The sequence below is a fragment of the Antedon bifida genome, chromosome 3 (genome assembly GCF_963402885.1).
Source record: "Antedon bifida chromosome 3, ecAntBifi1.1, whole genome shotgun sequence".
NCBI classification, from domain to species: domain Eukaryota; kingdom Metazoa; phylum Echinodermata; class Crinoidea; order Comatulida; family Antedonidae; genus Antedon; species Antedon bifida.
The window spans coordinates 28,371,977-28,397,425 of record NC_136228.1 but is presented as its reverse complement, the minus strand read 5'-3'; the positions used below and the strand labels follow the sequence as shown (position 1 = coordinate 28,397,425).

The following is a 25,449-nucleotide window of genomic DNA, read 5'->3' as shown; positions in this document are numbered from 1 at the left end:
AGTTGTTACGTGTCGTTTTCATGAGATGTGGAACTTCACGGATGAAATATATATTTCTGGATTGGTCAATTGCATTTTTTGTAGAGTATGTAATAGTTTTACAATCAGGATTAGAATGTAGTCTATAAAACTTTCTGTTTGGAGATGCACCGTCTGCAAACTCTAAATCCTGCTGTTTCTATATACTCGATCGCTTCCCACTAGTCGCACCTTTACTTGGATAGTATCCGACTGGAGAATGTAACCTTCCAAAAATACAACGAATCATAAGTGCTAAAACATGCGTTGCAATGGATGGCTCTTGTTCTCCCTTACATCGTCTCTCGAATGCTTTAATTTCATTAGCTAAACTACCTACGTCTGTGACTAGAAAAAACAAAGACCAGTCTTCACTTTCATTTCATAAAATAGAAAATTTACGTCTTTCTTTAATTCTCCACCCTCTTTGTGTAGACCAATGTCCGCAACTATCCTTTTCAACATTTCTGCCCATCGGCAAAATGACTGTCCTTGGATGCGGTAACTTTATAAAACCAGCCTCCCTTAACCAATTTTATGAAGATGCAGATCGATTTTGCAATGCAACGCACCAACGAATTATTGCCGGGTGCCATCTCATCTGCTTACCTTAAGCAAAGGACAATTTCTACTGCTCCCACAACAATTTAGCCGCTGACGACAAACTGTTATCATCAAAGTTGTTAAATGTTTCCTCAAGAGCAGACGACTGTTTGTTACTGATCTCTACACTTTCTTTCCTGTATAATTCAGAAATGTTGTCTTCCAGATAATTGTTTTTTTCTTTTCAGACGTTTTATGTCATACTGCAGGACGCTAGTTTTGTTCTGCAGCTGTAATCTGGACAAACACCTGTTTGGGGTTTTTGATGACAGAGTCCATGTGTTTGATCCTTTACGACGCAAGGCGTTGCGCATGGCTGACGAAGTCGGCCCTGTGTATTTTACAGACATGGCAACGGACGTTGTCTTTGTCAGTTATTAGAGAACATTTGTTATGCCTGATTGTTTCAAAGTGGAGGTTGTACTTACGGTATCTGTCCTTCGGGCCTTTCTTGAAATTGACCACATCTTGGAAGTCGTTGTTACCTACACAGATATTTGTAGATACAAGAACATAACACAAACGCGTTTAAGTATTTCCTTATAATCATTGAATATTGGGCTCATATAACTTTGCTCGACACTAGCTACATTCAACATCCATGTAAAGTCAAAATTGTTACAAGACAAGATCTGCAATCACTGTCTGTGCCCCGTGCATATCCAGTGGACATTAAGTCAGAAACCGTTAGTCTTCATGTATTCTGTGATGCGTCTGAAGTAGCAGTTGCCGCTGTAGCGTACTTGGTTGATGTAACCAAAAAACAGGCCGGTTTTGTGTATGGGAAGTCCAAACTGGCACCCAAGTCTGGACACACTATACCACGATTGAAACTCTGTGCTGCCGTAGTAGCTACAGAAATTGCCTAAGTTATTTGTAGTGAAATCGACATCTCAGCTTCAAAAGTAACGTATCATTCAGATAGCAAAGTAGTTCTAGGATCAACAACACTACTAGACGATTCCATACATACGTGGCTAACCGGGTGTTCAAAATATTGCAGTTTTCAGACCCTCGACAGTGTAGATATATCCAGACAAGCAAGAATCCAGCGGATCATGGTATTTGCCAAGTGTCTGCTCGTACAATGAAGAGTTGTCCGTGGTTAACTAGTCCGGATTGTACGGTGTTTGACATAAAGACAGAGTTTTCCTTAGTAGAGCCTGTTGAAGATAAGGAAATCAGAAAAGAAAGCCAAGTGGTTGTTCGCAAGAACGAATTGCCAAGCAACAAGAAAAGGCCAAGAAGTTCTCATGTTGGGAACATTTCATTAAAGCTGTTGCATTTCTAATTCATGTGGCCCAATCATTCAAAAGGAATGATGAAATTAAATGTAAAGTAGTGTTACGACCACTTTTGGCCTAGGCCGAAATACCTAAATAACAACAACGAGGTTTGGAACAAACAATAGCCAACACTCAAAGTACTATGTAAGAAGCACGAGCTCCATTTAATTTGCTTCCACGATGCATTACATAACAAAAATATAATGCTACAACAATATGAATGATACCGAGTGGTTGGTTTGCCTAGACATCCGTACATTCAATCCTTGCGTCCTACCTCGCTTCCAGTCTCGAATACAGTTCACTGCAAGTCTTTATTCAATTATTACACAGTCGGCAGTCCCATATATACTTTCTTATATCTTATCCAGAAACCCTACCATCTCCGACTTGTACCGTCTCGTGAGTGACTCCTTCCCTGGTCTCACACACCCAACACAGCTTTCCAAAATACCGCGCATCACCACGCTCCCTTCTGATTCGTCCACTTGACCACCGGCGACTTGATTCATTTGCATGCGACACCTGATTATCGTCACACGTAACACTCTCCCCCTTGAAGTTAGTTTTTCGACAGGAAAACTTTTGGTGCCTCCTCACCAACCACTGGTATTTACAAAAACATCTCTAATTTATTACACAATTTCAATTACATCATATATTTTGTTTATTTTTTTTTTTTTCAACATTTTAATTTTTTTTTTCTGTTTTCAATTTTATAATTCTTAATTTTACACATCTATATTCATTTGCATTACATTCATAATATCTATATTCATTTGCATTACATTTATAATATCTATTTTCTTTGCTTACATTACATTAATATAGTGTTCACACCCCACGAGACAGAGCGTCGGCAATCACATTTTCCTTTCCTTTAACATGCCTAATCTCAACATTGTATTCTTAATCAATTAATTTAATCCCCACCTCAGCAACCGCTGGTTTTTATTTCGCATTTTATAAATAAAGGTAAGCGGGTTGTGGTCAGTGAACACAAGTATTGGGTCTACGGTAGTGCTTAGATATACATCAACGACTCCAATAGTGCAAGATATTCTTTCTCAATAGTCGAATAATTCATTTGATGTTTGCTTAATTTTCTAGAAAAATAACATACGGGACATTCTATCCCATCAACGTTCTTCTGCATGAGAACGCTACCAATCCCCACATCACAGGCGTCTACATACAAACTGAATTGTTTCTTAAAATCCGGTGCTATAAGGATTGGTTCACACATTAGCATAGACTTAATTTTTCTAAAGGCACTTTCACATATATCCGACCACTAAACTTTTACATTCTTCTTAATCAATTCTGTAAGAGGACTTGCTACGCTAGAAAAATTAGGACAAAACTTCCGATAGCACCCCACCATCCCTAAAAACCTCATCAACGATGTTTTGTTTGTGGGTGCTGGGTACCGATAAATACTCTCAACCTTAGCCCTGATGGGTCTAACCCTTCCCTGCCCCACAACATGTCCGAGATAAGTATCCGTAGCGTGACAGAATTCACTCTTACTTAAGTTTACAGTTAGGTTGGCTTGTGACAAGGCTTTAAACATTTTATTGAGCTGTTGCATGTGTTGCTCCCAAGTTTGACTGTATACTATCAAGTCATCAACATACGCCTCGCAGCCTTCTACCTTAGCTACAAATCGATTTACCATTCGCTGGAACGTCGCGGGCGCATTCTTAAGGCCAAACGGCATCACCCTGTATTGATAAAGCCCGAACGGGGTACAGAACGCAGAAATTTCCTGGGCGCGCGGCGTTAGCGGCACTTGCCAGTAGCCTTTTAAAAGGTCAAATTTACTAACAAATTTTGCGTTCCCAACCTTATCTATTAAATCTTCAATTCTCGGAATTGGATACGAGTCTGTTTTTGAACAACGATATTAACTGCTCGCATATCTGCCACGAGTCTATATGAACCATCAGACTTAGGAACAAGCATGCATGGTGAACTCCAGTCGCTTTTACTAAGCTCAATTATACCATTTACTAACATATATTCAATTTCCTTATGAAGATACTCCATTTTAATTGGATTCACCCTGTAAGGATGTTGTTTAATAGGTTGTGTATCCCAGACAATAATATCATGGAATGCAGAATTTGTTACACTAGTTAGGGGTGTCAGAAAATATACCATTCCATTTATTCACAAGTGTACTTAATTGACACTGTTGTTCTATTGATAAATTGATAAATTTGTTTTAAGTTGTTCATTATATCAGAGTTGCTTAGTTTTAAATCATATTCCTTGCCATTTTCTTTTAAATCATTCTGCGAGCCACCGTCATTGTTAAAAGCTACAGCCGCACAATTTAGTTTTACATCGCTAGAAACATTTTCGGCATACTTTTTAAGCATATTAATGTGACATAATTTAGATGGGAAGTCCGGTAATGTGTAAAAAGCCAGAGATGAAATAAAATCACGAATACATTTAGTATAGCTGTCGTTGTTTTAGGGAGTCAAGGTTTTTGACCGACATCTATTTATAATGTGTAGTAGAGCGTTTCTTTGAATAATTTTGTTTGTATTATAACAGCAAGTTCATTTTGGATTTTTGTTCAAATTCAACACTGTAACTAATCCCTCACTATTCAAATACAATTATATTACTATACTATTATATTCTTCTTGTATTGATAGTAACTTAACAAAGATACGTTTTAGTCTGATTAACCGTGTCGTTTATTTCGTTTTATGAGACGATACCGAGAGGAGGTATTGTGTAAGGTAAGAAAATGTTTAAATATTTAATTCAAATTGATAATTAAGATGTATCTTAATCAGTGTTAAGTAGTTATGTACATACTCATTTGCTATGCAGTAAGACAGGCTGGTACTTTCTTGATATGCGACTCTGTGAACTTTATGTTACTAGAAGAAATATCCGCTGCAGAGATCATACTGTACCTCTCCCCACCTTATTCTAGTAGTTTACTACCCTTCAAGGCTATAATACAATACCTTCCCCGCACCCGGAGAAGGTTTTAGTTTCCAGTACATTGCGGTCATTTTGGTACCCCGTGTATATGGATGCGTGCGATAGCAAACATTGATTGTATAACAAAGTGAAGAAAGGTGGAGTATTTAGACATTTATTTTGGCAGCTAAATCTTATTCAAGTTAGCGAGTAATGTTCAAATTTAAAATAAACATTCAGACTATGTCGATAACTATGTTAATATAATTTGTAAATACATAAGTCAATTTAAGAAAGAAACAGGCATATTGTTTCATTTGTGTTGGCTTTCTACGATCATACAAAGGCATAGGCCTATGTATGATTGTAGATAGTATACTATTCATAAATACATACTATGTGGCGCAGATTTGGTTACATTCATTGTGAGCCTCTAACGAATTGTAGGCCCCTATCGCTATTCCTTGTTATTACTTCATAATGGATTTTGCTAGAGAAGCCGCTCATATCAGTTTACAAAGACTATATCCCTGTTATGAAATGAAGAAACATAAACCTAGAATGATTTGCACTCAACTTAATAGGAAGCAACGAACGAGCGGTATCATTTCTTCTAGCGACAATAAACATCAAGCAGTATGACGTGGTGGTGGGATCCGTGTCCTCCGGACCCGGATCTTGATAGGCTTAGTCATAAAGTAGTTACAGAGTTGCAGGGCATTTTATTATTGTTGAATACTTAATTGTTAAAATTGGTAACCATTAATGCTGGCGCAAACGAATTTAACGACCTTCACAACCTAAATATTTCTTTGTAACAAAATTTATTTTAAATGAAACGCTACAAAAATAACCCTCCGCTTTATCACTGCATGAATACCTAATAACCAGACAGGAACGTATCTTTGTTACGTTTTACTATCAATCCATTTTCATATCACGCAATCCATTTTCCAACAATATAGTAGTATAATAATAACAGTTTGATTGAATAGTGAGGGATTTGTTACAGTTTTGACTTTAAATAAACCAACTGACGACTTCTAAGGCCAATTTTTAGGCCAAATCATAATCGTGTAGGGCCCTATTTATCTTTACTTCAGTACCGTACGTCCATAATTATTAGGCTGAATTTCCGTAGTAATTCATGGACTTTCCGAAATTTGAAGGCCTACTCATCAACATCATTATGTACGCAGTCACCGAAGCGTTCAGACGTTCAGTGTGAGAGCTCTCTAGGCTATTCAATAGATTTCACTGTATTATAATTTGGTTCTGTGCGTGTGCGGAAAAAAGCATTCAAATCGCCCGCTCTGAATCTTGTTGCAAGGGCACTCCCTTGGCCTGGATGACGCTTCATTCCAGATCTTTTTAGATCATAAGATTGTGACTACACATTTTAATCCGTAGCAGACTTGCCCCGTTGATTGTGAGCAGTATTTTAAACGTTTTATTTCGACTACCGACCCAAGTTACCTGATTTTCTACTCGTTTGCGGTCGTGCTCGTAAGTTACCAGATTTTTCTTCTCATTTCTAACTTTCGTTATCTATGCAATCAAGTTTTACCCGTTTACAATTGATTGTTTTACCTTCCTGTATCTTGCTTATGAAACTTTACGAGTCGAATTCCACAATCTGAATAATTAACATATCTTCAAGTGTTTATTCTTCAAGTGTTTATTCTTCTGTGAAGACCACAATGGCTGATAAGCCTAAGAAATGTGATCAACCGGGTAAAATTTGTATAGTTAACTGCTTGAAAAAGGGTAATACCCAAGGCGACAGTATTAGATGTTGCATGTGTGGCCATTGGTACTATACAAAATGCCTCAAAATTGCTGATGAAGAAATATCTGGTGTGTGGCCGTGTTAAATATGCCGTTCGATGCCTACCGACATAACTAAGCTTTTAGATATTGTGCTTGTTTTATCGAAAACAAATGAATTTTTAAATAGAGAAAATGGCTGATTTTGAAGCAAAGATTGATTGTCTTACGTTGAAAATTGAATAATTACAAAATGCTAAAACAGAAGCTCCTACAAATGAGAGGGTAGAAAATGATGAAACGCAATTAAAAGCAAAAATGTTAGTTAGTAGTGTGGATGATGGCAACATCCCAATAAATTATTAAACACTGGTACCATGTCTTAGTAGTTTCAACCGTAAAACCATTAATAAAAACAAGAATAGTTATAAAACTAACAATAAAAATAACATATATATTAATGAAAATAATAATAAAACTAATAATAAAAACAAAATTAATATTAATATTACAAATATAAACCGTGATAATTATAATAACGATATTGACAACGATAATGATACTGTGAATGATAGTGATATTGTAAAGGATAATGTCAACGGTAATTTTAATGGATGTTTTATGCATTTCTGAAACTTGGTTAAATACAGACGATAGTGATGTACTTATTCAAATAGATGGTTACAATATAATCAGACGAGATAGGAATATGACAATCTGTAATGGTAAAACAAAAAGCAGGGGAGGTGGTGTGTGTTTATACATAAAAGAAGGAATTCCCTATGTTGAAAGAGACGAACTTAATTCATGTGTCAATATGGAAGCTTTATGGATTGAAATCACTAATAAAAAAATAATCTGCTTGTTGGAAGCTTATATCGACCCCCTAACGCAAAAAAAACCTATATTAATCTTATTATTGAAATGCTCGAGAAAGTGGCAAACGAAAACAAGGAAATTGTACTCTTAGGAGATTTTAATATAGATTATGACCTTAATGTTGACCTGAACTCAAATCCTATAAACCAAATAGAGAATATGTTTGTACTTAGACAACTAATACATAAACCTACGCGAGTTACACATCTGCAAAATGTATTGATCTAATACTTACTTCAATTCCTGACAACAACCATATTTATTCTGAGGTTGCACAAATTTCTCTTAGTGATCACTGTTTTATCTATACATGTATTAAAGCTATTGAAAAAGTTAACGAACACAAAAGCATAACTTTTAGGAACTTTAAACAATTTAATCAAGAATCTTTTATAAATGACTTAAATAGAAACCTTTTTCTTTCAAATAGTATTTTTAATTATGAGGACATAAACGTTTTTTGGAATGATTGGATGAACTCCTTCTTAAGTATATGTAATAAACACGCTCCACTAAAGACAATGCGCGTGAAAGATCGCTTTTGTCCATGGATGACTCCTGATATTATTGAAACTATGTATAAACGAGACCATGAAAAGGTCCTCTCAAATCTGAAAGTGATGCACATTTAATTAAGTATCGTGAACTCCGTAACTTAGTTACCAGCAAAATTAGGCAAGCTAAGACTAAATATTATGCGAATGTTGAAAATAAATACAAAAATAACTCAAAAAAACTATGGGAAGAATTAAGCAAGACCATTGGTAAAGATAAAAATAGAAATAGTGTCCATACAGACCTAAATTGTGAAGATTTTAAGAATTATTTCTCAAATATAGGGAATACAATTTCACAATCTTTTGATAATAATTTGAGCCCCGAATGGAAACATCCCGTATGTATCCATGAATTTAAATTCGAAAAGGTAAAATGTGAGGATATTGAAAAAGCACTTTCAAGTTTGTCTGAAAATAGTAATTTAGATATTTGGAATTTTGATTCAAAGTTGCTTAAAATAGGTGCACTTAGTATAGCAAAATCCCTTTCCTCGTTAATAGACTTATCTATTGATTCAGGTACAGTGCCAGATGATTGGAAACTGGCTAAAACAACACCTATATATAAAGGAAAGGAATGTAAGCAAACTATGAGTAACTATAGACCAATATCTGTGGTATGCCATATTTCGAGAATTATTGAAAGAGTAATACAAAATCAATTAATTAATTATTTAAATGAAAATGATTTCATAAGCGTGGACCAATATGCGTTTAGAAAGAACCACTCCACTGTTACTTGCCTCCATCGTGTTGTGGATGAATGGAAGGAAAATTTAAATGACCGTGAATTGATTGGAGCCTGTTTTCTCGATATATCTAAATGCTTCGACTCCATTGATCACACAATTCTACTTACTAAATTGGAGAATTATGGGCTAAAAGGTAATGAAATTACATGTTTCAAAAGTTATCTTTCCCAGCGTAAACAAATAGTTAAATGTCATAATAAATTATCTAAAAAAACAAAAGTCGAAGTTGGCATACCACAAGGTAGTGTCTTAGGACCAATTTTATTCCTATTATTTATAAATGACCTTCCTCAATATGTTTACCCAGGATCATGTAGTATTTTTGCCGATGATGTTGTCATTTTTCAATTATACTCATCAACATATGTACGTGTCCGCGTCATATTCATCTACAAATATTTAAGTGTTATTATGTTTTTTACTGTGCTCAAGTATATGAAAATGACTAAATAGTTGAGAACAGTGTTAAACAGGATCGAGTACATTAATGTTATTTGTTGTATATTGTTATGTTTATCCTATTCTTTATCACTGTGCTCAAGTATACCAAAATGAATATAGTCGAGAAAAGTGTTAAACGGGATCGTATATTAATGTTATTTGTTATATTTTGTTAAGTTTATCCTTTATCACTGTACTCAAGTACTGTATACCAAAATGACTATAGTTGAGAACAGTGTTAAACTGGATCGTACATTAATATTATTTGTTGTATATTGTTAAGTGTATTCTTTATTCTTCTTAATTCTTAATTATATAAAGAAACAGTAGTAAGCATAACATTTCCCCACTCCTACATTAGCACGGTAGGAAATTGTAATGGTCGCAGGTGGCTCAACTTTATTTATTACTGCAATCGGATGGACATAGTCTACTACCACCTTACCATCCAATAGGATTCCAGTACATTTCCGTTACTACCGTACCAATCAGAATTCAGTAATTAAATAACCCCTTTAAGTTAACAAGGAAATCAGCCGTACTTCGTCGTACAGTCGTACTGTGGTAATAGTTGAGAATTCGTAATAGTCAATTTGGTATGTTTTATATACGTGAGCAATCATAATATTTACTTAGTAAAGCGCCCTCTATTCACGTATTTCGTTGTCAAGCGCGAAACAACTTTTTCTACAGTCTGTGGATATCGAAATACGCATGACGTATCAGCAGTATCGGTATCAGTAATTCGTAAAATGCGAAACCTGCCTATTGTGTTTATAACAAGTAGTTGTATTCTTTAGAAAACAAATTGTATTCTACTTCAAACAAATAATGTACTGTAGAGACGCAATGCTCTAGTAGATGGTAACTTACAACTACAGTACAATATCATATAATTCATCAGTTTCAATGTGAATATCTTTATGAATAATTAATCATTAGAATGGTGTGGTCAGTTGAAATATTAAATAATTAACTTAACTTAACGACTAAAAAATTCATTTTAAATATTTTCAACATCTTGTATTAATAATTATAATAATGACGATGTAACAATATAACAGCTCATTAATTATTCATTACTGCAGTATCTACTGATTCATTCTGGTCATTTGCCTTAGGTATTGACAGTGACATGGACAAACAGATAAAATGATCCGTGGTTTCAGTCCTTTGTTACATCCTTTTTACATTCCACATTGTGGTAAATTTAACTTTATAAAGTATAAAAATGATAAATTGTTTTTTTCAGATTCAAATTATGTATCATTTTTTTTTTGCAGTACTTTAAGAAACAATGAAGCTAGATGACGTTTTGGCGCGAATTGGAGAGTTCAGTCCGTATCAGTTATGGGTGTACCACTGGTACTGTATGTTGGCCTTTTCCGTAGCTTTCCACCATCTTGGCCAGGTCTTCTTAGGCGGTGCCTCTGACCATTGGTGTGCTCCTCCGGACACCCTCACTACAAAGTGTACTACTCTAGCTGAATGTCAATTGCAGAACTCAAGCTTCAGTGTTCCTGTGGATGATGAAGATACAGTACGGAATGAACATAACTGTATGCAATACGTTTCTTACTTCAATGTTACAGAAAATGCTCCTCTGGAGGAATGTACTAATGGTTACGAATTTGATCATTCTCAATATACTAATACAATACAGGAAGACGTAAGTTGAAATTAATACTTTTCCACCATATTTACCATTAACTAGTATGTATTTATCGGGGATAAACATACAGTAGGCCTAATGTAATATCAGGGAAGAGTGAAATTACACACATTCACTCTTCCCTGGTAATATGACGTCTTTTTATTTCGTTACATTTTATTTTTTCGGCATAATTCTAAAAGGGCTTATCCTATTTTATACCACGTATAATTATAATACAATACAATACATTAACAATATAATATCTGAATTGATTGGTTATAATGTAACTTATTCACGTTAGCATTGAAGAAATGTTTGTACATTTGTTTTAAGTGAAGCACTTTATACTTAGTTTTTCTAAACCTGCCATTGTAATATGTAACAATTTTGACGGCATCAACTAATTATTTCTAGGCACAAATTGTCGACTGGTAGAATAACAAAATACAGACTTGGCGAGAATTTACTGATTATAGTTTATTATGACTTTGTACGATGTATATCGTTGGTTACATATACCCTAGCGGCTGAATGAACGATAAGATTTATCATGATTGCAGATATTAATTTTTTTTTTATTTTTCTTTATACATTCCTGATAAATAAACTGTTTTATCCAGTTCACATTAGTATGTAAACACAAGAGAAGTGCTGCACTTGCGCAGTCTGTATATTTCTTTGGTCTACTGGTTGGCTCGATTTTCTTTGGATCTGTAGCAGATAGGTATTTATTCTACATTTTATTTACCCTTTTATTATTGAATAATCAAACATAATGATATACAAGATCGATTTACTATCTAAAAGACACACAACCATTAGTCTCATTAAGATTTATTGATTTACCCTAACTTCGTTTGAATGATTTTTAAGTAACTAGCACCTTACATATTTTCTGTACAGAAAACATTAATTATTTTATTTATTTAACAGAATTGGTCGTAAACCAACATTGATCATATGTGCAGTGTTACAGTCTTCTCTTGGTCTGATAACAGCATTTGTTCAATCGTTTGCTGCTTATGTCTGCCTTCGATTTCTTATCGCCACTGCGAGTATGGGCATATACCTTATAACATTTGTCTTCGGTAAGAGAGACTCGTTTTCCATAAACTCCATGTTCCAAAGCGTGTCGGGACACGTGGGTAAATGAAAATTCATTCGTAAAATATTAAAAGTAATTCGTCAAAAAGTGGGGGTTTAAAACCATCATTTATTAAATGTTGACATGTTTCTAGAAACTCAGATCAACTTGTTTTCTAAAAATAAAAAAATGATTTCTTACATTATTACAGCATAGAGTGTGTATAGAGTGTACTTTAAAGGATTCAACACATTTATTATATATTTTTTCTTACACGTCAGGTTTATTGACATTCTAACAATCCATTTTACATTTTTTATCTTACAAATAGCAACTGAACTCGTTGGTTTGAAGTGGAGAAATGTTGCTGGAAATGTTGTTCCAATATACTGGGCTCTTGGCATTATGCTTTTGGCATTTTTAGGGTACCTGGTCCGTGATTGGAGAAAGCTACAGATTGTTCTGTCAGTGCCTACGGCTGTCGCTGTAATATACATGCCGTAAGTATTGATTCAATTAATCATTATATCGCTATATCGCTAATTATTCATTACTAATAAGCAATCAATAATCTAACGGTCATTTTAGTGTGATATACAATGTATCCTTCAATTCAATACTTCAATAATAGGCCTACATTTGTTTTAAATCATTGAACAAGAACAAAAATAACGAAACATTCTTGACTACTTTTTTTAAGAAATCAAATTAGAAGTAAAAATAGCCTATTTGTCTCATTACCCAAACTGAAATAAAGTCATAAGCAACAAAAAATAGAAATAACCACCGATTATTAGGGTAAAGAAACATTTAACAACAGGAGGCCTACTTTATTCCGATGTTTATTTTATTACATACCTATCACAATGAATATTAAGCGAAGTCGTTAAATCAGTGTAACGATTTAATAGAACTATAATATAAATCACAGCGATTAATGCATTGAACAGATCATTATCAGCCATTTTAATATCACAATGAAGCCAACTTTATAGAATACAGGTACCTGTACTAGCACCAGAAAACAGTGCCAAAAACACTGGTATTATTTCCATAACACTTTGAACTACCGGTAATAGGCCTGATTGTGATTGGAACATCGAAACGACTTATTCATTTTTGATAAAAAAAAAAATATCAGTACATTTCCTTAATCCCTCCATTTGTATTTTATACTAACGACATTTAATTTCGATAAATACATTTAAGATAAATATAAATTATGATAATTTTAAATATTACCAGCTTCCTGCCAGAGTCCGTAAGATGGTTGCTTTCACATGAAGAAGTTGCAAAAGCAGAAGCTATCATACACAGAGCTGCTCGTGCTAGTAAAGTTACCATTCCTGAACATCCGTTTGATGAAAAACTCGAGGTAAACATTATCATATCAATACATTGGGATCGCCATACTGAAGTTATTATGCGAGGTATGTGCATCCTCCATCCCTAGAGGGATGGAGGATAGAAATAGAAATAGAGTTTAATTAAATAATCAATTACTAGTGTATTATTCAGATAAATTTATGTCGACAATCAATGTTTGTGTTCATTATACTGTCTACTGTACTCCTAAATTCTTTTTATTTTTTATTAAATGTAAAATGTTTTCATATTAAATATTAAATTTCCATTCCATTTTCGCTTACCTGTTTATAATTATTTGCATATATATAGGCCCTAATGGATAATAATACTGTAGCTTTCATTATCTATATATAAATTTACGTAAGGGCAAAATTCGGTAAATCGCGCGTTATTTCTAAAATGTTTACTCGATTGTATATAAAGTTGGTTAGAATCTCGGTACTAATTTTAATCACCTGATGTAACCCTGTTTACTAATACAATTGAGTTAGATAATTAGTTATTGACAATTAAAACGAATTTAGGTTCAACGATTTGCTCCAAATAAATCGTGGTATACACTGTCTAATGGATGTCCTCTTGAAAAGAACCCGCACACAATAATACGAGGATGCTTCGCATTTTCCTATCTCCTCCTACGATAATTGTTTTTAATAGCTGAAAACCGGTTTAACAGCTCGAGTACAGTATCATAATGTTGAAGACAGGCCGATTTTCTTTTTAAAAAATACTATTTTGATTTAATATACGTTTATACAAATGTATTGATTTGCGATGAATGGAACATTCCAATCTCTCAAACTCCCAGATTGTAGGTAAATTTATGAGCCCTTGGCTTAACACAAGTAGGTAAATTTATGGGCCCTTAGAGAATAAACCTACAACTGAGATAAGTATTGCAATACTTTGACAATATAGACCGGGCGCCCAGAAGATTTATTCATGTGAAAAGCCACAAAAGGTATGATGGTCTGATTATGTAGATATATGGCCAAGATTCAATAATCAATATTGCTGCCGGGTCCTACCCTGTAAATTTACCTTGGGGACACCAAATAAGAGGGGTAAAAAATGGATTTAATCATGTGAAAAGCCACACGGATAAAAGTTGTTGGACATTGTTCCCATATGTGTATACAATGTTAAAACAGCAATGACAGCAACTTTATCCTGTAAGTTGCCTGAGACAGTAGCCCCAAGTGACCACTAAAAAATGGTGTTATTCATGTCAAGAGCCACACGGCTAATTCCTTTTGCATTGTAACTGTTACACATTGGGGTGCACAAAAATATCATTGACAGCAACTTTATCCTGTAAGTTGCCCCAAACAGTAGCCCCAGACAGTAGCCCAGAAATGCCCGTTAGGCCATACAAAATTTAAACACACGAATAGCCACACGGCCAATTCCTTTTTTATTGGAACTGTTACGTCTTGGAATAGACGAAAATACTCATGACAGCAACTTTATCCTGTAAGTTTCCCCAGACAGTAGCCCCAGAAATGCCCGTTTGGGTCCGGGCCTACAAGATTTAATCACACGAAGAGCCACACGGCCAATTCCTTTTTTATCGGAACGGTTACGTCTTGGGATTGACGAAATACTCATGACAGCAACTTTATCCTGTAGGTTGCCCCAGACAGTAGCCCAGAAATGCCCGTTGGGTCCGGGCCATTTAATCACACGAAGACACGGCCAATTCCCTTTTTATTGGAACTTTTATGACTTGAAATATGCGAATGTATTCACGACAGGAACTTTAGCACGTTGTCCCAATCAGTAGCCTAGACATTTTCCGGCTATTGCATGGTTAATAGGATAATCTTTTAAACTATGATCGCAAACCCTACCAAAAAACAACAAATTAGAATAAATTTATGATTTATTTAATCGAGTTTAGTTAATACATTGTTGTACAAAACAATACTTGGTACATTGATTTATATATATCAAATGTTAACAACTATTTTCCTACCAATATTTCAGGTATGCAAAGAATGCGGTTTACAGTGATAATATTAAGTTTGGTTTCAATCTAGTTGTTTCAAAACTAAATTTTCGTAACATCAACTAAAAAACAACGCAAAACGTAACTTACGTAACACATAAATGTGATAACACGTTTGAATCTTAATGCAGTAAATAACACTGTTAAATTATTTCTACCAACAACTCCGTTTACAAGGTATGACTATAAATATGTTGTTAAAGTGTTATCATTTAACATTTATATTTTCAAATCATATAAAAATAATGTGTTTCTTTAACCAGTTAATGTTTGCATCATATCCATAGTAAACTTTGGTTTCACAATCTACTATTTATGCACTATATGTGTAAAACAGACAGTAAGTTTTAAATGTAGTAATATCAACTGAAAAATATAAAACTATGATACTAAAAGTATTAACTAACAAATTAATTCTAACATTGATTCCTTATAAAACAAGTGTGTCAGTAGTAGTCAGTATCAGTAGCGTACTCTATTGAATTGATTAATTCTCCTTATTCACTAAAAAACATATTGATGTTCATTTTACATAGATGTGAAATCTTTCTGTTATATTTATAAGTTTCCATGTGATTGTATTACTTAATTATTAAAAGGTAAAATAATAACATAAGCTACAGTGTAAATAATTCCGATTAAGCGAAAACACTGTATGTTTTAATTATCACTGATCATCATCATACTCATAATATTCACTCTCACTGTCACCACTCCATGGTTGGCTATCATAGTCAATGTCTTCTATTTCACTATCTTTAGAAATATCTGTATCGGAATCATACACGACTGCATCCTTTGCTTCATCACTCATTACGTTTTTTGATTCGCATTCTGCTTCTTTCAACTCTTCTGGTAGAGATGTTCCTTCAAACCAACGAGGCACATAATGACCATCTTCATCGTCAAGCCATCCACAATTCAGCGGATGCAGATGTTTTGTTGGTTCTGGGGTGTTGCTCGCCTCCATACCATAGATATATAGTTGCCCGTAAAATATGTTGATGAAGTGTTTTGCTGCATGGCGGTAACGATGAACAGTTTATTTGCTTCACCTGAACACCCTTCCTACCCTATGTCATCTTAATAAATGACTGATACCTTGCCTCATTTATGTCATTTAACGACTTGAAACCGTAAATCTGACATATGTATGTAGTGATCGCCGATTTATCAATACCTTCATCATTACCGAGTGATATTAACGCAGCAATATGTTTTGAATTTTTCTCTAAATGCGTAAATGGCATTGACTTTCCCTTTCGGTAGAAAGCCGAGTTAAAATCACATCCGGTAAGGGCGTGGAAACCAACGAGTGCTTCGCTTAAACCACGTTGTTTCTTTTCAAGTTGTCGTGAAATACGTCTGTGTCAGATGACCGAACAATTATTCTGGACATCGTTTATAAGAAGCTGTGCTAGAGCTTCCTTAAATTCTCCATTCTTTAATAGATCTATACCCTTCTTTTTGCTGTTGTTGATCCGGTCCTATTATAATGAATGTGTTCTTGGCGTTCTGCTCTGCACCTCTCTTTAATATTTCGACATCTTTGATTGATGGTTCTATATATTTGACCAGCAACGGGTGAACAGAATTTCCACTGTCTGAACATACCTTAATCATGATATCTGCAACGATTTTCCCATATGTAGACACATTATGACGAGGTAAAACTTCATGCAAAACAAGTCCGCCATCAAAGAGAGTTGTGTCGGTCACGGGAGTATCTTCCTTTTGTGAACTAGATTGTCTTGTTTCTAAAATCTTCGCAAGAATTGCTTTCTCTGTTTTGTTGGAGTACCATCGGAATGTGCAATAGCTAGTGGTATTTAAGTGATCGGAAAACTTAGTACATAATGCAAATCTGTAGTCGTCTTATGATAACAAGTATCCAAAAGCATCACGAACACCTTCAGCTGCACCAAGAGCTTTTGTTGCATTTAATTATTTCTTCTTCATGTATGTTTGAAGCAGCAAAATTGCGTACCTTTATACGCTTGACCGTCTATAATAATCTTGTTTCGTCTGAAACACATTCTTTGTGAAATAGCTGCCGTGATAAGGCTCCTTCCTGTAGTGTTCCCAGCAAATATGTACTTGTTATGTCATTTGCAGCTTTACCTGGTGAATCAGTGGCGAATGGATTGTATGTACTATTTAGCTTAATGAGAAACTTGTCTACATCATTATTATCTCTCTCAATCCTCCGTCGACGTAACTGGTTAGCTGGTGTTTCACCGGGTTGAATTCCACTCATGGACTTCATTTCAGACACAGCCATACTCCGATGACGCAGCATCTCTGTTAACAGTTTGCTCGAATGTAAGATCTATTGGACTTCTAGAGTACGTTTTCTTCGTTCGTCTTGTTGAAAAGGCATCTAATGCTGCGAAGTCCAAATTCTTCATTTTTTTAATAAAATTGACCCCAACGAGCATAATTTTGCCGGTTCAGAGCAAAGAATGTTTCAACCAAATACGGTAGTACATTAATGTACAGAATCACATCATTCGTTATTACTGCACGCTGGAATTGACGATACAAGCGGTTGATAAGGTACACGTAAATAGCCCAATATGCGGCAGTGTTGCCAAATTCACCCTTTATAGTACGATGTAAAAATTCTTCATATTCATTAAGAAGTATTAAGAATTCGTCACTGTCGGCAATTTGATTAAGCGCATTTGTGTCGTCCGGGCATTTCTGGGCTACTGTCTGGGGCTACTGTCTGGGGCAACCTACAGGATAAAGTTGCTGTCATGAGTATTTTCGTCAATCCCAAAACGTAACCGTTCCGATAAAAAGGGAATTGGCCGTGTGGCTCTTCGTGTGATTAAATCTTGTAGGCCCGGATCCAACGGGCATTTCTGGGCTACTGTCTGGGGCAACTTACAGGATAAAGTTGCTGTCATGAGTAATTTCGTCTATCAAGACGTAACAGTTCCAATAAAATAGGAATTGGCCGTGTGGCTCTTCGTGTGATTAAATTTTGTATGGCTCAACGGGCATTTCTGGGCTACTGTTTGGGGCAACTTACAGGATAAAGTTGCTGTCAATGATATTTTTGTGCACCCCAATGTGTAACCGTTACAATGCAAAAGGAATTAGCCGTGTGGCTCTTGACATGAATAACACCATTTTTTAGTGGTCACTTGGGGCTACTGTCTCGGGCAACTTACAGGATAAAGTTGCTGTCATTGCTGTTTTAACATTGTATACACATATGGGAACAATGTCAACTTTTTATCTTTTCACATGAACAAATCCATTTTTTACCCCTCTTATTTGGTGTCCCCAGGGTAAATTTACAGGATAGGACCCGGCAGCAATAATGATTATTGAATCTTGGCCATATATCTACATAATTAGACCATCAGACCTTTTGTGGCTTTTCACATGAATAAATCTTCTGGGCGCCCGGTCTAATATTGTAGATACGTATTACCATTTTTGGTCGCCATTTGAATCGAAATTTTCTTACTGTGAATGTGGTTACTGTTAGATATATAAACACATATACAAAGAACATTTATTAATGTGACTGTGGGTAGGCTCTACTGCTGGATATTTAAACACATAATATACAAATAAAAACTTTATTACTGACAATTGTTTCTCAACGTTTGTATTAATTAATAATTATAAAAAATATAAACGTCGTAGTACTGTATCATTACATGTACTTTACTATTTCAATCGACTATAACAGGGACAGTTTTAAATATTAAGTATTAAATCGTAAATGTTTTACTGTGTTTCGTGCTGGTATATTATTGATAGGCCTATAAACATTTAAAACAATATTTCGTTACTGAGTGGATAAAGAATATATTTAAAAATTGTTCTTCCCATCCTCTTCCCCATCCCTCAACTCTAATGTTATATACTAAACACAAATTGGGTTTGTTTAAATGAGTTCAAATAAAAAAATTGGACTCTTTTTAAAGACAAGTTTCTCCTTTGGAAGTAGGCCTAATTCCCAGGGTGCTAATTTTAGTTGACTACATTAATCATCATGTATATTTATTCGTTTCTGAAAACGACAATGTATTTATAGTCCTGTGGTACGTACATTTGAAATCGCCAGTTTGTTTACGCTGAAATTACTGTGTATTTGAGAACCATCTAGTACTCATAATTCATGTCAGTGATAAATAATAAATTTAGGCATAAACTAATCATTCTTATAAATCTATATAGGAAGAAAAATCAGATAGAAAATACACAGCACTTGATTTATTTCGTACTCCTAACCTTCGAAAAAAAACGCTCAACGTTATGTACAATACAATATGTAAATTATTATATATTCTCAAAATATTAAAATATGGTAATTTTATTACATCTAATGTGATTTAATGGTCACAACGGCCGAAAACCAAGCAGCATTTGTATCTCTAACATACAGCATATGACATCCAACTGATAACAATGTGCTTTAGGAACAGGTGTGCTATTCAACAAATAAATATTAGTGTCAGAGCGTACCTTAACAAAAGAGTCATCTGGTACCAGGAATGTTCAAAAGGTTGAACAAGAATTATTCGCCATCTTCACAACCAAAGTGGTTTGATCCTATACCAAGATTGATTTGGTCATATGACTGCATGGCTGTTACTGTACACATCTAACCAATATAATCGGATGGCACCATCAGACATAAGATGAAACGCCTGTTAAGGCAAACTTAGCGTCCTGTTGTTTGATTGCCTTGATCTAACTCAAACAGTTTCCTGTGGCTGTATTCACCATTCACACTTCGGCTAAGAAAATATTTATCGTAAGGGAAAAATATTTATTGAAAAACTTCTGCAATCACATAAATCTACATAAATCTCTATTGTTCAATCACTTTTCTATTTGCATTATATTGGAAAAAATCAGAGGGAGGGGAAACCGGTGTAGAGGAGGAGTGTAAAAAATATGATAATTTGGTTACAAGAAAATTGTCATTTATAGCAGTAAAACAAAGTTTAAAGCATGAAGGAGATAATATGCACACGCTAACAAAAACAAAAATAGTGATATATTATTTATTCTTTTATTCAGGTTTGTTGTTGTCATGGTCTACTTTGGTCTTTCACTGAGCACTGCTGATCTTGGCATTGACCCTTATGTTGCATTTATGTTGTCTGGACTAGTCGAGATTCCCGCTTGTATTTTTAGTATATTTGCTATTGATCGCTTTGGAAGGCGTCCAATACTGGCTTTTGTTATCTTGTTTGGTGGAGCATGCTGTTTACTAACTATTTTTATTGGTGAGTCAACGTTATGTTTTGATACATTTGAAATATATTGACAACTCTATTGTAAAATCAATTCCTATGCACTTCAGCAGCCGCGTAACAGTTATTTTTATATTGTCAATTACCGCACCAAACTTAGTTGGTGCATCACAAAGCAAGACAAAAATATCAATCCCTATGATGCTGGTTTTAATAGTGCCGGGTCGCCTACATTATTAGAATCTACATATTTTTCACATCTTTAACCTTTAAAGACGAAAACATTATTGTATATATTATTTTTACAACAAATGTACTCTGTTACCTTAAAATAAACCGAGCATATGCATGTACATAGTGATGGTCAACAACAGTGTCCAAGAGTAAGCAAGGCGTAGAATGGTGACCCTGGGGAATACATCAGACTACAACATTGCGTGCGGTGATCTTATTCATTATGGGGAAATTTGTAGTCGCGTGCAAGGGTTATGTTTGCACACGACTTTACAGCTCACTATGTCGGTTGGTCGGTCGGTCGGTTGGTCTGTCGGTTGTTTAGTAAACACTAACTCAAATTTGAGCACGCGACTGCAGCCATGTATATGGCCTTGTTTATCTTATGATAAGTACACCAGTTCACGTAAACTTAGTTTAGTTTCCGAAATTAAATTTCCAAATTAGTTTCCAAAATTAATTCATTTATTTAGTTATGATTAAATATTTTGAAAACCAGGGACAGCGGGACAGCGGGACAATTCGTTGGAAGCGAGCTAGTTGATGGTTACCGTTATTTGTCCTAGTAAAATGTTATTAATAAAAGCTTATTGACATTTTTCCACTTAAAATGGAAATTCAGTAGGCCTGTAGAAAAGTCTGTAAGTGCTGTTATATCTGGTTCGGTAGTAGGTTGGTAGAATGACAGACGGAATGAAAAGTTAGTAGTCAGCCTGTAGAACTGAATAGGTAATCCTCTACAGTATTGGTGTTGGGAAAGTGTTCAATGCAATATTATAAATAGAAAGGAATAATTATAATAACTGACAGTCAATAATAGCATAAAACAACAAAGCATTTTCACAAGTCGAAAGAAGATCGGATCTAAAAATAAAAATTTCACTTAAAAATGTAAAATTATACGTTAAAGAAAACTCTTTGGCATCCTCAATACTTGAGTTAGCGCTTACAAGTAGAACATCTCATTGTGTATTATAATAAGGACAATAACATAAGAAATGAAGCGGATGCTCAACATTAAACATAGTTATCTAAATGTTTACGTGTAAAAAATATAGCTTTTGTTTTTTTAGCATTGAATGTTACTTTCCATTTTTTTGCCCATTATAAATTACATTAAGATCACCATAAAAATTTTTTTCTGAAATATTACGGTCTGTACAAATATCATAAGTATCATCTTTATATAAACTAAAATTAGATTTGATATTATCAACCATATCATTATTTTATGAATACAATAAATAAAAATGGACCCAAAACAGATCCTTGGGATACTCATGCTGTAATGGTCACCCAAGGACTTGTAGTTCCTTCAATAATAACACGTTGTTCACGTGAGTTTAAGTAACTTTGAAACCATTAGTACCATTGATTCCATATTGTTTTAATTTGTATATAATCCCATTATGCCAAACTTTATCGGAAATATCCAAAAATACCGAGATTACTTCTTTCTAAAGCTCTAATAAATGTATTTATAAGATAGAGAAGTTGATACGTTGTCGAGTCACCTGGTGTAAAACCAGATTGGAATTGAGTAAGAAGTTTATTTTCCACAAAGTATTCATATACTATATCAAAAACTGCACTAAAAATGTTTGCAAAGTTGGAAAGTATAGAGATAGGGCGGTAGTTCTCAATAAGAGATTTATTGCCTTTTTTATGTAGAGGAATGACATTTGATTTTTTCCTGTTTATCAACAACAACCTATTAACCAGGATTTCTGGTTTAAATAAAAACAGGCAATAATGTTCATAATATTTTAGAATTCACCAAAACACTAGAATTTTCATAACAATATAAGGAAATTGGAACGCATCAGGCTAGATTACAAGACATTAAACTGCGAACGAGTAGCGTATTTATGATATGCGCCCTCAACGGACGACGAATATAAGGCCTGCAACTATTGATGCAATCAACCCACTTTTGACTTGTTTATTATTTTACATTTCTTTCTCCCTTTGCTTCTTTGTTTCAACGCGACTCTACAGCTCACTATGTCGGTCGGTTGGTCGGTCGGTAGGTTGGTCGGTCGGTCGGTAAACACTAACTTGAGCGCGCGACTGCAGCCTTGTATATAGCCGTGTTTCTCCGACGGTGATTACAATTAATACACCTGGAGTAAGTGATAAAATGTATGAAGTGAAAATCATACATTCACTCACCGTGACTAAACTTCATATGCGGTACCTTGCATATAGTATTTTTTTAAATCTAAAAATAGTAAAACGTTAAATGATTTACCCGTATGTTTAGGTAGGTAATGTAAGTTTATTCTAAACAACTAATCGTTATTCATACTCTTCGTACCTATTTCTATAGCCCCGGGTGTATATCGAGTGGCTGTTGCAATGTCAGGAAAATTTGCACTTACTGCTGCTTTTTCCGTTGTTTACGTCTACTCGGCTGAGCTGTTTCCAACTCCTGTTAGGTAAATGTATTTTTTTGATAACACATTACAATTATTATTTGTTATCAAAATTAATATTAATTAATTAATATCTTTAAAGCAGTCTTCCAAAATCCGACACAAAATCAAGATGAAGTCATGGTTGATTTCTAAGGAGATGTAACTTATTTTTTTAGGAGCGCTGGAATGGGCTTAGCCTCTATGTCAGGTCGACTAGGAAGCGTCATTTCACCTTTAGCACTTGTGATCTCGGACATATGGGAACCGCTACCACTAGTATTATTCAGTTCTCTGTCGGTTACTGCAGGTCTTCTTGGATTATTATTACCAGAAACAATGGGTACTAATTTACCAGAAACAATTGAAGAAGGAGAGACATTTGGAAAGTAAGTATAATTATGATTAAGCATTGAAAAGATGAACCATAGAATCATTGATACAGTGTTTGATTGTGTATCGCGTTGTACGCTCGGTCATTATTCTCACAATTCAGATAGCTATATTCACGGAACGGAAACGGTGCCGTTCAATACTGTACACAATTCGGTGTCACCTTCCGTCGTTCCGTGGAACGGAAAGAGTGAATGCAGAATTATTTATTAGAAATTTACTAATTTACTAACAGTGGTTTGATCCCAACTTCAGACATACTGGAAACGTGTGTTAAAACAAATCCACTTTCAAGACGGTTCATTGGGGTGTGATTTGTCTGAGACCTAAGACCCCTACCATTATTACTATTATAACTTATTGAATTTCTTTAATAGCCGAGTGCCTTATTATTAATTAAAATATAAACATGGAGTAAGCCTTTAAAATTGATTCTCGACGTTAGCAGGTAGGAAATGTAAGTCATAAAGTAGAGGTTTCGAACTTACGTAGTTACTTGACAACCTTAATTCTCAGTATTGTTTTGTTTGGACCTTCCAACAAACAGTGAGTTACTAACCTAAACAAAATTGGTACGAGTATTTTTGTCAAATAAACTACTAATTTAAGAAATATCTACAACTGTTTCATGATTGTGAATCGTCATAATTGCTTTCTTCACATTTTAAACACCATTAATTACGAAAAAACATTTTTTACCAATTATTAATTGAAATTTAACGACTTTTAATTTTCTATTAGTTTTTCAATATCCTGATTTTAATTTTTTGTTCAGAAAGTCAAGACAAAATAAATCGAATGGAGACGCACACCAGCTGAAAATTGTAGCTGACGATGACGAAGTCGATGAGAAGTTGGTAGTTTGAACCCAATTTCTAATAAATAAATACTATTAATTAATAATATAAAGAATACAATTTACCATGCAATCTGAAGAATTCTGTGAAATTCATTTGCTTGCCATCCTTAAAATGATTGTTAGCATACGTATTCTGCGCACTTGTAGACACCTTCTTGCACTATTTGACAAGTTAAATTATTGATAGCTCTGAAAGATCTGTAAAATTGAAGATTTTATTTGAAATAGCAATAATCACAGCTACACAAATATTAATATTTTGTAAATGTTATTAGGTTATTAAAATGCTAGCCTGTAGAAATGTCTGTAAACGTGTTTAGATTGTTCTAGCTACTGTAATAGTAACTGTTCATATTTCCATAATTGAAATTAAATGACAATTTAATTTAAACTATTTTAAAATCTAGGCGTCATTTCAGTTGCCTCCTAATTGATACTTTTTTAACAACCATTTTACTGATTTTGATAAATATATAATTTATTTGTCTTGATGTTTAATTTTAAATGTAAATAGGCTGGGTAATCATCAGGAATAGTCCTGAACGCCCCTGCCCACCGATGAGTTTCGGGATCTTTTTGACCCGGAGGGAGAGTACCCGTCAGGGTCCCTACCTAGGGTTACAGGTCCCAGGTTTTTAGTTATTTTAATTAGTGTTCCATGACCTTCTCATCAAAATTAATGTCTCTCATTGTTGTGCTATGTCAACATAATGTCAATGACGGCGAAATGTCCCCAATAATGGGGCTAGCTATGCAAACAAGTAATAACATATATTTTGAGTGTTATATAATAGTAAGTGTTTTTTAAATAGTAGGTTATTAACAGTACATACTGTTAAAATGTTACCAACATGTCTGAGTATTATTTTATATTGCTAGTTTGTGTACACTTTGGCTAAAAAATTAATGGTAACTTAATTTTTTTATTTCAGTTTTATGCAATTCTAAATACCTGTCACAT

The 25,449-nt window shown here is 34.4% G+C and overlaps 2 protein-coding genes across 3 annotated transcripts in view; one reads left to right on the top strand and one right to left on the bottom strand.

Annotated features, from left to right (window-relative positions):
- LOC144836907 (cyclin-dependent kinase 9-like) overlaps positions 1 to 25,449 on the bottom strand; it is a 400,420-nt gene that overhangs the window by 338,901 nt on the left and 36,070 nt on the right. The gene's annotated exons all lie outside the window — the stretch shown is intronic.
- On the top strand, positions 6,062 to 24,544 carry LOC144838353 (organic cation transporter protein-like). The gene is made up of 12 exons (XM_078693692.1): positions 6,062 to 6,359; positions 10,533 to 10,918; positions 11,524 to 11,627; positions 11,837 to 11,991; positions 12,319 to 12,487; positions 13,233 to 13,362; positions 19,564 to 19,657; positions 19,772 to 19,811; positions 20,413 to 20,621; positions 23,152 to 23,260; positions 23,416 to 23,625; positions 24,405 to 24,544. Exons 2-12 carry the CDS (start codon positions 10,547 to 10,549, stop codon positions 24,493 to 24,495), a joined length of 1,683 nt encoding a protein of 560 aa, XP_078549818.1. The 5' UTR covers positions 6,062 to 6,359; positions 10,533 to 10,546; the 3' UTR covers positions 24,496 to 24,544.

Coding starts and splice junctions, on each gene's coding strand:
- LOC144838353 (XM_078693692.1), top strand. CDS start 10,547: ATGAAGCTAGATGACGTTTTGGCGCGAATTGGAGAGTTCAGTCCGTAT. Junction 23,261..23,415: donor CTGTTTCCAACTCCTGTTAG/GTAAATGTATTT, acceptor TTATTTTTTTAG/GAGCGCTGGAATGGGCTTAG. Junction 23,626..24,404: donor GAAGGAGAGACATTTGGAAA/GTAAGTATAATT, acceptor TTTTTTGTTCAG/AAAGTCAAGACAAAATAAAT.